A 15,627-nucleotide genomic window follows, 5' to 3' on the forward strand; every position below is an offset into this window, starting at 1 on the left:
CTTGGCAAATGAAAGGTTCCTATCACAATCTTATATAATAAAAGCCTAATATGCTGTGTCTGGTCATCTGGTCAGCCATTCAACCAATCAAAGCGTAATATGCTAATGCTATGGTAAGGCCGCTCAACTGCTCGCTATGATGTGCACTTACCACCAGGGGACAGTCGACTTGTCGATCAGTTGCTATGACGTGCACTGACCACCAGGGGGCAGACAATCGACTGGTTGACCAGTTGCTATGACGTGCACTGACCACCAGTGAGCAGATGGCTCCAACCTTGCTGCTGGGGTCTGGCCAATCAGGACTGAGCAAGACAGGCCAGACGCGCCCTGGAGCCCTCCCACAGTCCCTCCCTGGCTGGCCAACCTCCTGTGTCCATCCGTGGCCCTGATTGTGCACCAGTGTGGTCCCTCAGCCTGGCCTGGGCCCTCTCGCAATCCGAATTGAGGGTCCCCCTGCCAAGTGCACAAATTTTGTGCACCAGGCCTTGAGTACCCACATAAGATACTTTGTGAAGTCTGTACATCTTTCAACTTGAATAAACCAGGTATAAACCTCTCCTTCTCAAAGGAGTTTACAGTCTAGTTTGGAATGTAGCAGTGTATTAGTTAGAATTAGGTTTGTGTTTATGACAGTATGTCAAAATAACAAGGGCTTAGAATTTTATTTCTTTTTGTTAAAAAAAAAAAAAATGCTCCCAGACTGGCATGGAGGATCCAAGGTCACCAGGTCCCAGGCTCCTTCTATCTTATGCGTCATTGTCCTCAACATATAATTTCTACCTCATAATATAATACAGCTGCTCCAGCTCCAACCACATCCACATTCTAGTCAGCAAGAAGAAGGAAAAAGAGAATGAAAATGGTATGATGATTGCCCTTAAGGACATTTCTTAAAAGTCATACTCATCACTTACACTATGTTCCATTAGCTAGAATCCAGTTACATGACTGAAAAATGTAATCTTTTTTTTAATAATCCTTACCTGAGGATATTTTTCATTGATTTTTAGAGCGAGAATATTGATGTGAGAGAAACACATTGATTGGTTGCCTCCTGCATGTGCCCTGACCTGGGCCCAGGCCAGGGAGGAGCCTGCAACCTAGGTATATGCCCTTGATCAGAATCAAACCCAGGACCCTTAGGTTTGCAGGCTGACACTATCCACTAAGCCAAACCGGCTAGGTTTGAAAAATGTAATATTTACTCTGGCTAGCCAGATGTCCAGGTAACCTTTAGAGAATCAGTTATCTGGGAAGAAAGGGAGAGTAGATACTTGTAGAAAATAAAAATCACTGTCTCAAACACATTTCAAAAGCAAATATATATATATTACTTCTTTTGGGATATGTCTTAAAACCTCAGAATGGGAGAGGAGGGATCATTTAAAGTGTCCCCTTCCCCACCATTCTGAGTGCCTTGATTATGCAGGGGCAGCCAATTATGAAACAACGTTAAGGTATAACCTTATAATTTACATTTTAAAATTAATTTTAGATAATTGCATTCCTATACAGCAATAATGATCGTCTTGTTTCATTATTTATCTCTGTGCACTATATGCCATCTCTGCCTACACTGAGATTTCTTGTCTATTCATGCTAGACAAGGGCTCACACATTACACTTCAAATATGTTCTAATTCTAAGGCAAGATACATAGCATCCACCATTCACAGATTCACTTCCCAAAAGGCCCCTCACAAGGAAACTAAAGAGCAGACAAGGTAAGTTCACTCAGATATAATCAGCTTAGTAAGCGACAGAACTGGGATTCCAACACACTTTTGTCTACCTTCAGAGCCAATGCATGCCTTGTTTATTATGCCATTTTGAGAGATTTACTTATTTTCTGTTTTTCCACTAAATTTTGGGACAGAAAAGTAATTATCTACCTGCAGTATAGAGAGATTTCTATGGGTTTTTATTTAAATTATTTAAAATAAAAAATTTCAATATGTTTTTCCTAAGTGTTTTATGCTTCATGTCTCTGTTAATTGTCTGACCCAGTTTGGTGATTATTCACCCAACACGTCCTTTTTTATGTGCTAGGCACTGTGATGGTTGCTTGAGTATATAATGATGAGCAAAACCACACATAATCCTGACCATCATGGACCTTCTAGACTAGTGGGGAACATAGGCATTAACCCAAAAATCACCCTCCAAAATGTACAATTGCAACGGTCATAAGAGGTAGAAGAGAAATGTATAAGGTGTCATATGGGTATAATTGGTGGATTTGAGTTAGGAAATCCAGGAAGACTTCTCTGAGGAAGTGACATGTAGGCTGAGACTTGCAGTATAATTTAGAGTTAACCAGGCAAAGTAGGGAGAGATGTTTTCAGGCAAGATGAACAGATGCTTTCAAAGCAGCATAAGGAGCATGCATGAGGGCTGGAGTGAGAATGCGTGAGCGAGGTGTGAGATGAGACTGGCAAGGAAGCCGGAGGGGAGCCCTGCAGTACCTTATGTAGAGGCACTGTTATTCCCTTTACAGATTAGAAAAAATGAAACTCAGAGCTCTTGAGTAATTTGTCTCATCTCACAGCTAGTGAGGTGGTGGAGCCAGCTTTCAAGCTGTGGTAGGTAGAATAATGGCTCCCCTACAGATACTCATGTCCCAGGAACCTGTGACTATGGATTAAGATATGACACGAAATTAAGGTTACTAATATCTGACCTTAAAATAGGGGGGTTATTTTATTTTGTATTGATTTCAGAGAGGAAGGGAGAGGGAGAGAGAGAGAGGAACATCAATGATCACCTACCTCCTGTATAACCCCTATTGGAGATCGAGCCCACAACCCAGGCATGTGCCCTGATCCGGATTCTAACTGGTGACCTCCTGGTTCATAGGTTGATGCTCAACCACTGAGCACACCGGTCAGGCAGGGGGGTTATTTTAGATTATCCAGGCACTCCCAAGGTAATCTCAAGGGTACTTAAGTATGAAAGAGGGAGGCAGGAGAAGAGCTTACAGTTGTGAAACAGAAATTTTTAGGGGTGAAAAAGACAGGTTTTAGGGAATTTTAGAAATTAAGGGGACCACAGAAGAAACACAGGGCTGCAGAGCAGCAGGTGGTATATTTCCATAGAACAGGGAAGCTGAAAAGCTGCAAAGGGTACATTTCCATAGAATGAGGGAGGGAGTAGGAACAGCAAAAAGTCTATATTTACAGAATAAAGAGAAGGAAGCCCTTCATCCAGAAGGAGAAGAAGAAAGCCCAAAGGGAATAGGAAAACAATAAGGAAGGGGTGTGGGAGAGAGAACCTCACATGGAACATGTGAGGTTCAACCTTTGAGCCCAGGAGTTACTATAGAAACCAGTCCAAGGAAATAGTGACCAATCAGAGGGGAAATCAAGGCACCGAGATCTGCAGCCTTTATAAGCCATAGGGATAAGGAACTCAGCGGGACCCTTTCCCCCTCCCCATGTGGGAGTCCGTTCTATGGGACTCTTCCCCCTCCCTACGTGGGACTCTGTACTTGTTCTTTAATGAATTTACACCTTTGCTATACCATCTTCTATCTGTGGATTCATTCTTCAACTCCGGCGGACAAAGAATCCGGTTTCCAGTCCAAAAATTCTGCATCACTAGAAGCTAGAAAGGGCAAAGAAACAGATTCTACCCTAGAGATCTTTCCCTACTGACATCTTCATTTTAGCCCAGTGAGACCCATTTTGGACTTCTGAAGAACAGAATGCTAAAACAATAAATTTGCAAGTCACTGAGTTTGTGAAAATTTGTTACAGCAGCAATAGTAAACTAATACACAAACTATGCCTATTGACTATGTTCCTACCCTTTGTGCTACATGCCTTAACTGTTGGATAGGCTAAACCAAGAACTATAAAGATTAAAACTCTAATCTTTCATGTCATTGAGTCTAAAGTTTTTCAGATATCATTTTCAAACCATACAGCAAAGAGTGTGAGTATTTTATTTACATATGCCTCTTAGTTTTGTGAATTTCGAAAGGATGTGGTTATAGCCTTTGACATCAGAGGGGAAGCTCAGCGATGTTGACTGAACACTGATAGAAAGATAACGTTGGAGGCAAGTTGCCTCTGAACAACTCTCTCAAGACCAACTGCCTCCCCATCGCATTCCTTGCCCTGAAGCTGTTTCCTCTGGTTGTGCTGAGGGCTGATGCCCAAGGTGCATCACTTTTCAAGAATTGGATCATGAACAACTCAAACAACTCTATCCTCCTAGAAGAACAGCTCATCAAGAAATCCCAACAAAAGAGAAGAACTTCTCCCTCGAACTTTAAAGTCCGCTTCTTTGTTTTAACCAAAACCAGCTTGGCGTATTTTGAGGACCGTCATGGGGTATGTGCGAACTTTGTGTGTTTTTTTGTTTTGTTTTGTTTTTTGTCTTTTTTAAAACAGTATTGTCTATTGAGACTAGGCTGAATGATGAAGATATACATGGAATAAAATAAGGACACAGGGGACACAGATATGCTCATTAGAACAGCCTAAAAAAGTACAATAAGAGTAATCATAAGAAAATGTGGAGAAAAGTCAAGAGATGGGGTGATTGTATTAGGTGATTTTAGTCCTAAAATCTATACATGAATAAGTTTAATATTCATTAGCTTTTCCCCCCTTCAAGTTTGAGTTCAATGTTTAAATTCTAATATTTCATGTGGCAAATGTTATGATTGGATAGAATTTAAACTTCATTTGAAATAATTACATTTTATGAAAGATAGATTAATAAAATATTAGCAGTCACTGAGACCTAAGTGATGATCTTGCTCAGTTTCCTTAATGTATATTGGATGAAATTAGTAGTTGGAATGGTTAAGTGATGGGTTCAGTGTCAACATTTTTATGAATTCAATTCAATTTTGTTTCAATGGTCATCACTCATCTGATATCTTGGAAAAATATTCTCTGGGCATTTAATTGTCTCAAATTTGCAAGGTACAATGGTAAACATTTTTATCCCTTATAAACTTTTAGGAGACTAGGATTACCATGCAGTTAAGTGTTAAGCAGTACAGACCAGCAGTTCTTATCCAGAATATTACAGCTTCTTAGCTAAGTTAGTCTTTTCATATATCTAAAGACATTCTTATATTCCATAACAACAATAATAATAAGAGCAACATAAATTATCAAAACTATGTAGTTTGCCATCTTTAGCAAATTGCAGTATGTTATAAGCTTGGCACTAGATGTATGACATCCTATGAAAAATAGTCCTTCTACCTATTCAGGAACAAATTCTGCAAATTAAATATGTTTTTATAACTTTAAATATCCATTGTCATTATAATGCTGGTTGAGCCTCTTATTTTAACATGGATTTAGCTCATGGATTCATGTCTGTTTCCCCTATTGAGATGTACAAATGTTTTCAGCAGAACTCCTCCCTGCTGGAGCAGTGGGCCAGAAAGAAGCATAGAGTTGGCTCACCGGTAGACATGATTTCAGATGCTCCCCTGTGCTTGGCGAATTTCTTTGCTAAGTGGTCACTGATGCCTGACATTTACTGAGCACTTACCACATATCAGACACTGTGCTTAACAGAAGGCAATGAAAGATTAGGGCCTGTTGGTATGTTGGTAAATGTTTAACAGCCATTGTAGTGGTAATGACAGTGGAGTATTGGGGAGCTCTGCTTCAGAGTGTTTGCTGCTTTCTCTGGTGTAAATACTCCCATCGTGGCCAATTTCAAACTACTGATGTAATGTCTCCTGGCTCACAAAATTTAACAGTCAGGCCCTAGAGCATTAGCCTGTGGACTGAAGGGTTAAGGGTTCGATTTCAGTCAAGGGCATGTAGCTCGGCTGCAGGCTCAATTCCTGGCCTCCTCCGGGGCACGTGTGGGAGGCAACCAATTGATGTGTCTCTCTCTCTGGTTCTCCCCCTCCCTTCCACTCTCTCTAAAAATAAATGGAAAAATATCCTCTGGTGAGGATTAACAACAACAAATTTAACAGTCAGCTTTCATGGGCCAATATAAGCCCTTTCTAGCATACTGGCAGCTACATACAAATAATCTCTGGAGAGGTAGGCATCCACTAAGCAAAATGCTTAGTTGCACGTGACTGACATCAGATCCTGTCCAGGAGTGAAAGAGAGGGCCTCAGTGACTGTATAAGCATGGACTGGAAGGGGCAGCATAGACAGAACAAGCATCACAGCTTGGTGAGGCCAGTGTAGGCAACTAGAGTTGGATTCATATCCTCCCTCTATCACTTTCTTGATGTGGGTGAAATATTTAACCTCTTTAAGTCTCTGTTTCCTATTTGTAAAGTAGGAGCCCCAATAACTACCTACCTCAAGTGATATTGAATATTTCATGAGAAAAGTATGTTATAAGCTTGGCATTATAATAGTACCATCCCAATCTTCTGAAAGGCCCTCGGGGGAAATGGAAAGGTTTCCCTATTTTCATGACTCTGCACCTTAGGAATCAAGCTTGCTGTGCTCACAATGGCATGGAAGCCATTACCATTTACATGGGTTGGGATGAATCATCAAGTTCATCACTCTAGTCACTTTCTGGAAAGGGTCATCACTCCTCATGGATGCTTCCCCTTTAGCCTACAGCTGATCTAGCAACAGAACCAGCTCTTGTAAATGCATCCATCCTAAATGAACAATGGCAGGTGGCGAGGTGGTCCCCTTTTCTTGCTTTTATGGCTTTGACCACTGCATAGTGGTCAAAACCACTTCTGGTGCTAGACAGATCTGTGTCAAAGACTAGCTCCCCACGTAAGAGCTGTGTGTCTTTATGTAAATTGCTTAATGCTATATGACCCTATTTATGTCTTTATATATATATATATATATATATATATATATATATATATATATATATATATATATATATATATATATACTAGAGGCCTGGTGCACAAAATTCGTGCACGGGTAGGGTCCCTAGGCCTGGCTGGCGATCAGGGCCGATCTGCGGGGCGACCGGCGGGGCGATCGGGTGGCCCCTGCTGGCACCCACCTTGGCTGGTGGTCAGTGCAAATCATAGCGACCAGTTGTTCCAATGGTTGGTCTGCCGTTCAGTCAATTTACATATTAGGCTTTTATTATATAGTATATTTTTTATTGATTTCAGAGAGGAAGGAAGAAGGAGAGAGAGATAGAAACATCCATGATGAGAGAGAATCATGGATCAGCTGCCTCCTGCAAGTCCCCCACTGGGGATTGAGCCCACAACCCGGGCATGTGCCCTTGACCAGAATCAAACCTGGGACCTTTCAGTTCACAGGCTGACACTCTATCCACTGAGCCAAACCGGCCAGGGCTATTTATGTCTTTTAAAATGATTAAACAGTTCTTCTTGATCTTGTTTTCTTTTAATGAAATGGAGGTCACAATTATTTTAATAATAGTAGTAACTAATATTTCCTGAGCATTTACTGTCACTGTGCTAAATGTGGGTTGTTTCACCTAATCCTTACAGTCACCCTGTAAATTAGAACCTACTATATCCGTTTACAGATCAGGAAACTGAGGCAAAGAGAGTTTAAGTAACTTGCCTGCGGTTTCATATGTCTCTGGAGCCTACACAGACTCCCTGATTAATGAAACTTATTACTATTAGCAGTTGTTATTTGTAGGGAATTGGGAACTCCACTGGGTTATTACAAAGTGCAATGCCTTCTTGTTCTGATGTCCTCCAAGTAAGGGCAGTCCTGGAAATCAAAAACCCATGCCAAATGGTTCTTCTGCAACAAAGTGTATTATGAGTGCTATCATTTCCACATAGACTGCAGAAAATCCTTGTCTTCACTTACTTCACGGAGCCCTACTATGTGCCCACAAAGAAATGAGATACTTGGCAACCATTGCCTCCTAAGTGCCTCTAGAATCTGTTCACTTCTCTCCATTTCCTAAGGTCACCTTCCTCGTGAAAGCTGCCAGCATCTTTTACCTGGGACTGCTGCCACCTCGTAGCTGTGTCCTTGCACCCATTCTACCTCCCCCAACACATTCCATTCTCCACACAGTAGCCAGTGTGAGCATTTAACATGGTGACAATGATCATGTCATGATGCCCCTCATCAGAAACTGACTTGTCCCTTTAGCAAGTCTCTCCTTTGCCCTGAATGTGGACACCAGAATCCATAACATGGGTTCCCTTGTCTCAGCTCATGTCCCTCTTTCTCCCATCTTTCAAGATTTTCTTCAACTTTAAGGCCTCCACTCTAAATGTCACTTACTTGGGACACCCTCCTTGATTTCCCTAGACGAAGTCACCTCCTTTTGTTCGGCTCTGCCAAAGCAACACATATGCATTATTCAGAGCACATGCCAAAGTTGTAGTTGCCCATTTATTAATCTGGTTATTGTACTAATGTCATCCCTCACCCCATCTTCTGTTAGATAATAAGTTTCATGAGAGCTGGCTCCCAATTGGCTAAAGATGGCATCACCAATGTCTAGACAGTGCCTGACACATATTATATATCCATTAATTATTTGTGGAAGGAAGAAAAGGAAGGAGAGAAGGAGGAAAGGCATGAGGTAGAGATACAGTTGGAGAGGTTAGAGTTACACAGATGAACCATAACAGAACCAGGCTCAAGGGCAAAAGAGTAGAGAACAAAGCAAGTAATATAGGACTTTAAACAGGAAATTCGTGAGTGTCTGAGTAAGTAAATAAGACTCCCTGGAGATAGAGTTTATGGCTTAGCCTTGAACTGAGGAAGAGGAAGGTCAGGAGGTTGGAATTTTAAGAGTTGGGTCAGAGAGACACATGTAAAAACCAAGAGGTAGGCCAGCCTCACCCACCACAACTCTTTTTAAGAGAACCAAGCAATTCTGTTCTCTTTTTTCCTCCATCTTGTCTTCTCCTTCCTTCCTTCCAGGTAAACCTTTTGTGGATAATATTCTTAAAGCTACCTGAGTATGTTTGCTTGAGACCTTCATCAGTCATGCTATCTCTACCTCATTCCTCCATGACTGAGTTGCCTTCTAGCTGGGCTCTCACTGATACTTGATGCTCCATACAATCTATTATCCACGAAAAACCTGGAATAAACTTTTAAAACAATGAAGCAGGTATTTTTCCTTCTGTGTCTGTTTGTTTTCAACTCTTCATCTTGTGGTCCCTAACTGCCCCGCTGATTTCATTTCACACCACACTTCCCTGTACCCATCATGTTCCTACCCCATCGGTCTTCTTTCTGAACCTTGAACACGCCAAGGTAACACTCCCCCTGGGGCCTTTATACAGGGTCAGGACTAGGGTGAGCAATGGAGAAGCACACTTAAGTGCACTCCCCTCACCCCCGCTCACTCTCAGGGTCCCACAAGTGCAGGGTCTTTGCATTCGCTGCTCTCACTGTCAGGAAAAACCCCAGCTTTTTTTTTTTTTGCAAGGTTCTTTATTATTTCCCATCTCTTTAAATATTACCCCAGGATTCTCTTTCTTTTTTTTCTTCTATTGCATCCATTGATGTGCTTCCTTATTTATTTTCTGTCTGCACATCCATCGGAAGGTGTTCCATGAGACCAGAAATCTTGATTGCCTTGCTCATCGCTGTAGCATCAACACAAGCTGCTGGGGTGGTCAGTAAATACTCACAATGAAGGTCACATAACTCCAGCTGAATTCATAAGAACATCTGGGCATCTGGGAGCTAAAACTGTGGGTCTTGTCTAATCAGGCAAAAAAAAAAAAAAAAAAAAGTAAGAATCCAAAGCAGAGTGCTTTGCAATTCAAGCCCCTTAAGGCCAAGTACAGTATAAGCAATTTCTATGTCTGCCTTAATGGACTTCCTTCATGAATTGATTTTTGCCTGTGTGTTGTGATGTTGATGTTTTATGGAGATGGCCACTGGCTAGAGCATTTTTGTTTTGGAAGCAAATACTCCCACATTAAAATTAGATGTGATTCCTGCTGCTCAGGGACTGGTGCATCCATTAATGAGTTTCTGCAGGAAAACTAGGTCACAGAGCAATACTACGAATGTGAGGGCTTAGTTACTGACTCAGTCTGGAAGAAAGGTGTAAGTAGAAAGCACAAGAGTCTCTTATAGTATGAGGTCCATGGAATACAAGACATCTTCATAACTAACTTAGTAATGGATCCCACAGAAAATCGTTCTAAAGTTCTTAACTTTTCAATGGCCAAAAAGAAAATTCTCTTTATCCCATTTCCTTAACCAACCAGTAATAATTCTTCCACTCGTCCATGAGATATTAGGCCTGCTGAAGAAGGGAGATCTTCCAAGATCTAATTTCCAGCTAGATGTCAGTCTGGGTTTGCCATCATGACTGGGGACCTCACTTAAAGTGATCCAGAGGAGGAAACAGAAGCTCTGAAATGGTACCATGCATATAAAATTCCCCTTTTAGATCAAATGTCTGCTTGGCTCCTTGAAATTCAGTAAAAATTGTCGGTATGTTAAGAGAATAAGAACCTTATCCCAAGTCTTATGTTGTCACATAATCCCCATTAACCTAAAGTATTTATAAGCAGGCTTCTCACTATATTTTAATATTTGTAAATTTATAATTTAATATAAATTTATGTATACATTTTACATTTTAAAAGTCACAGGAATTACACCTACTTTTTATAAAAAATTCAAATAGTATAGCACTTTTTTCCCTCCAAAATTAAATATACGGTACCAAAGCTTTTTCATTTTTCTTTATGTATTTTCACTTAACACTGTATCAAGGAATTTTTCTGTTTTGATGTGTTTAGATTTATTTATTTGTTCAGCAAACCTTTCTTGAGCACCAACTACGTGCCAAGCTCTGTGGTAGATGCTAGGATTACAGTGGTTAATAATCGAGACAAGGTATCTGCCCTCATAAGCTCACATGCTAGTGGAGGAGACAGACAAGACGCAAGTATAAATACATGGGGCAGATATAGACTGTGGTAGGTTCTGTGGAAAAACTAAGCAGTAGCTGGGGCTGCTTGGGAAGAGGATAGTCAGAGAAGGATTTTATATCTGATGTCCGTGGGGACGACAGATTATACAAGGGGCAGGAGTAGAAGCCAGGAAGCCAGTTGAGGCACGATGTTGTCTAGATTGGTGAAGTCTTCTGATGTATTGTATAGTATTCGATGGGCAACTCTGTTTTAACTTCCTTATAGCATCCCTCTCCCTGAGGGTACTTGATCCAGAATCATTATACTCCACATTTTGGTGGAAATGTACCTGGTATCTAACCTGCTTCATGATTAACACTGAGCTCAGACAGTCTCTAGAAGCAAGGACTGATGAAAAGTTAGAATCAGGTCAAACTCATTTTGATTAACCTCAAAAGACAGAGCAGCAAGCCTTCATATATTGTTTTAAAAAATGAACAAAACAATGACACAAGATGTTCTCCATAATTCTTTTGTCTGAAGACATCAATTTTAATAATTGAGTTGGTTCATTTCAGAGATATACTTATCTATTTCATGTATCTGAACAAATTGATGAATTTTTCTATCATCTATTGTTTGACATTTATTTCAGGTTGTTTCCAGGTAGTCAGTGAAAACACTGAAAAATAATAGTCTACCTAAAACAGTGCTGTCTCCTTTTCAAAATCAGCCCCTTAAGATAGAGTACCACGTGTGAGATAACAGTGTCACAGGATGAGAACACTTATGGCTTCCATCATTTGTTGCTACATCCCCTTCCAAAGCAATGCATGGGGCCACCAAATTTACCAGAACTAATAAAAAAACAGAAGAATCCACCCTGGCTGGTGTGGCTCAGTGGTTGAGTGACAGGCTATGAACCAGGAGGTCACAGTTCAATTCCCAGTGAGAGCACAGGCCCGGGGCTGTGGGCTTGATCCCCAGTGGGGTATGTGCAGGAGGCAGCCGATCAATGATTTTCTCTCATCATTGATGTTTCTATCTCTCTCTCCCTCTCCCTTCCTCTCTGAAATCGATTATATATATTAAATCCATTGGTGTGGTTGTTTTCAAGTACACTGTTTTTATAGGTTTTTAATGTTATGGTAAGAGAGCAAGGAAATATATACTATTTTATACATGGGTAAGATGATTTGATTTAAAGTCAGTGTATATGTGTATAGATGAAACCACCACCTATATAGTAGGATTTAAGGGATGCCAAAAGGCCTCCTACTCTGCAAAACATCCGTCTCCCTATTTGATCACCTTAGAGGATCTGAAAGGTTTGCAGGAAGGAGCTCTTTGGGTTAGCTCATCAAGTGTCTTTATTAAGAAGCACATGAAGTACACATAAGCCACCTTGGACTGCTCCATGGAGGTCAGCTCTAATTTTAGAAAGGGCCTAAAGGACGGAAAGCCTCAGACACACTGCAATGCTGTAATTCCAGAAAAGGGAAAGGAGATGAGGAAGCAACAACCTGGCGGTTTAATAGGATGAAGACCTGGCACCAATTAACCTGGGTTACTTGGTAATTCCTTATTCTACCTGGGATTTCATTGTCTTGTCCATAATACCAAGAGATTGGACTAGATGAGTGGTTTTCACACTCCCTATAGCATGGAACCCTCTCTCAGTACAAAATTATACATGTCACTCTCACCCCCACATATGAAACAGGTAAAAGTGGAGAGGCTCTGCTGGAAGTGAGAACGCCAGGACCCTACCCTCTGGGCTGCCCCTTGACCTGCAATAATCACCAAGCTGCCTTCCAAGTCTATGTCCTCAGTCTCCTCAGAGTGTAAATTGAATAGTAGAAACGGAAAGATAAGAGCCAATTTAGAAAGTTGTTTCACCTTGAGGTTAAATATTTAACATAAAAAGTTAGATGCTGATGGGAAAGTTAGATATTGATTTCTAAAGGCCCTTCAAGCTCAAAAAAGTGAAAACTGTGTGATTATAGCTCTCTCTAATGATACCATGAATTCACAAATAGACATGGAGATTATCTAAACATGGATATCTTTCCATTTATATTAAGAGTGTTATCTTAGCCCTACAAAGAACACTTTCTGCTACACACTTGGTCTTATCTGCTGCTCCCTCACTCAACCAATTGACAAATATTAATTGAACATCACTTCTGTGCAAGGAGTTATTTCCTGAAATGCAATGAAGTTGTTATTAATTTTTCATTCTTTGGCTACCATCTCTCCAGTGCTTCAACAGTACATGTAAAAAATATACTCCTTCAAACTAATTAAAAATCTCATATCACTATTCTGGAAAGAAGGAGAGCTTTGAAAGAGCGTTCACAGACCAGAGACAATGAGATACAAAAGGTGCAGGACACCTTGATGATCTCCTTTGTATGGCAAATGGCACATATTTCTTAGTTTCTGCAGAAGCCCTTTTCTCTTTGCCCAATTTGTAAGCGCATTTAAACAAACACGCTTTTAAAAGGCTAGGATCACTAATATCTTTATCAAATATGAATGAGGGTTGGAACTTATTCCTGAATTATTGCTTCGCTTCTAAGATAAATATACCCACATAAAAGCACACAGAGTTGCTTCTTTTGAATCTGTGAAGAAAATAGCTATCACTCAAGAAGAACATGAGAGGGCCCATCATGAACTTGAACCTCCATGGACACAGAAGAGCAGGTGACAGGTGCTGCCTGGCTGCTGTTTACTGCTAATGAGGTCATGAGGTTATAAGACAGAGCTGTGTCACTTTGCTCACCCAGCATTTGATGCACAGCCCTGACCCTTCTCCCCTCGTCATCTGACAAGCCTGTATTGCAATATGGTGTTTTGAAATTTTCTGACTGCTTTAAAATATTAATTTAATTTTTCTGCTTAGTAAACTTACATGCTCACTGTAAAAAAAAAAACAAAAAAAAAAACTTCAGATATTATAGAAGTACTAGAGGCCTGGTGCACGAAATTCATGCGGGGGAAGGGGGTCCCTCAGCCAGCCCGGCCTGCACCCTCTCGCAATCTGGGACATCCCTTTCACAATCCAGGACCACTGGCTCCTAACCATTTGCCTGCCTGCCTGCCTCATTGCCCCTAACCATGCTGCCAGCCTGCCTCATCACCCCTAACCACTCTGCCTGCCTGCCTGATCACCCCTTACTGCTCACCTGCCTGCCTGATCACCCCTAACCACCTCTGCCTTGGCCCCCACCACCTTGGCTTCATCCAGAAGCCAAGGTGCAGAATGACATCCGGAAGGTCGTTCAGCTGTCCAGTCTAATTAGCATATTACGCTTTTATTATTATAGATATCACTTACATTGCAAAAGTCTGCCAAACCCCACCCAGAAGGGAGAGCCACTGTTAGCAGTGTTCCTTCTTATATTATTTCTTTGAGTTTTGTATAAACTGATCTACAGGGTATCCCAAAGTGAATGCTCACTTTGAATAGTTATGAATTCCAATGGGTTAAATCTGAAAAGAAAGAAACATCAATTGACCTATCAGCTGTTAAGTGTGTATACATTTTTCTGTGTCATCCTGTAGATTTGATTATTTTTTCCAAAAGTGAGATGATACTTCATCTTTTGCCCTGAACCTGCTTTTTACATGTAATATAAATATTTTGTCCCTCCATATACACCAATGCTATGGCCACAGAGCAGACGCAGAATGGATGGATGGATCATAACTAATTTAACCATTTGTCTTTGATGGATATTTAAGTTGCTCCAGGTATTCTTTAGTTTCTATGACTAAAAGGTCTTGTGGAAAAGATGAAAGAAAAGGCAGGTGTGGGATGGATCATAGTCTCCAGGCTTTAAGTCAGCCCAGGAGCCTCGGAACCAGCTACCTTGAATCCAGATTTTTCTAGAACTTTAAATTTTAGGTTCAGGTGAAGCTGGGTGGGGAGGGAAGGAACCAGCAACAGCTAATTACAAATTGCACTTGTGTTTTAGTACAACAGCTAATTACAAATTGTACTTGTGTTTTAGAGGATGCTACTTTTTCTACAGAGACAGTAATAATCACATCTTTACTGGGTATCGAGCAGCGAGTTAGGGGCCTTCTTTGAGTGCAGATCGTAATAACACCAAGCTGCAGCCGTCAGCATCCCCTACTTGTGAAAAACTAAAAAAAATACGAAGAGCTAAGAAAACTAAGCTCAGAGAACTGCGACAACTTGCTCCATGTCACCTGTCACAGGGATTCAAACCCTGGCGTTTCTCCCTTCTGAACCTCTGCTTTTCTCCCCTGCAGTACAAGGGTTCCCTTTGTCATAAAAGACAGAAAGCTGAGTGAGTTGGGAGACTGGGAGGGAATTTGTGAATTGCCTCTAGCATATTTTTGCAGAAGGGATGAAACTAGAATCCGGGAAGACCCCTAAAACTAATTTTAGAACTGATATTGTGCATTCGGCTAGGAGCATAGCAAACAACCCCCACGTCAATCACTTAGGTTTCATCTCACACAACATCAGTGTTTATTTCAATTGTGTCATTGTGGGATTTCAGATTGGTACAATGGCTATGCTACATCCCATAATAGGCTATGAGCAAAATAGTTGACATGTCTGTTAAAATCATCATCAGAGCCCAGCTGGGTAGCTCAGTTGGCTGGAGCATCATCCTGTACACCAAAAGGTTGAGGGTTCGATTTCCGAACACATATGGGAGGCAACCAATCAATGTGTCTCTCTCACATCAATGTTTCTCTCTCTCCCTCACCCTCTCTCCTTTCTTCTCTCTCTAAAATCAATAAACATATCCTTGGGTGAGGATTTTAAAAAT

The 15,627-nt window shown here is 41.0% G+C and overlaps 1 protein-coding gene across 1 annotated transcript in view; it reads left to right on the plus strand.

Annotated features, from left to right (window-relative positions):
- Nucleotides 1-4,190: 4,190 nt before the first annotated feature.
- ITK (IL2 inducible T cell kinase) overlaps nucleotides 4,191-15,627 on the plus strand; it is a gene marked incomplete at its 5' end in the record, with an annotated part of 45,411 nt that continues 33,974 nt past the window's right edge. Inside the window, one exon of the mRNA XM_079772380.1 lies at nucleotides 4,191-4,337. Coding sequence (XP_079628506.1) covers nucleotides 4,191-4,337 — 147 coding nt within the window. The remainder of the gene's footprint in view (nucleotides 4,338-15,627) is intronic.

Source organism: Cnephaeus nilssonii (genome assembly GCF_951640355.1).
Source record: "Cnephaeus nilssonii genome assembly, chromosome: 5".
NCBI classification, from domain to species: domain Eukaryota; kingdom Metazoa; phylum Chordata; class Mammalia; order Chiroptera; family Vespertilionidae; genus Cnephaeus; species Cnephaeus nilssonii.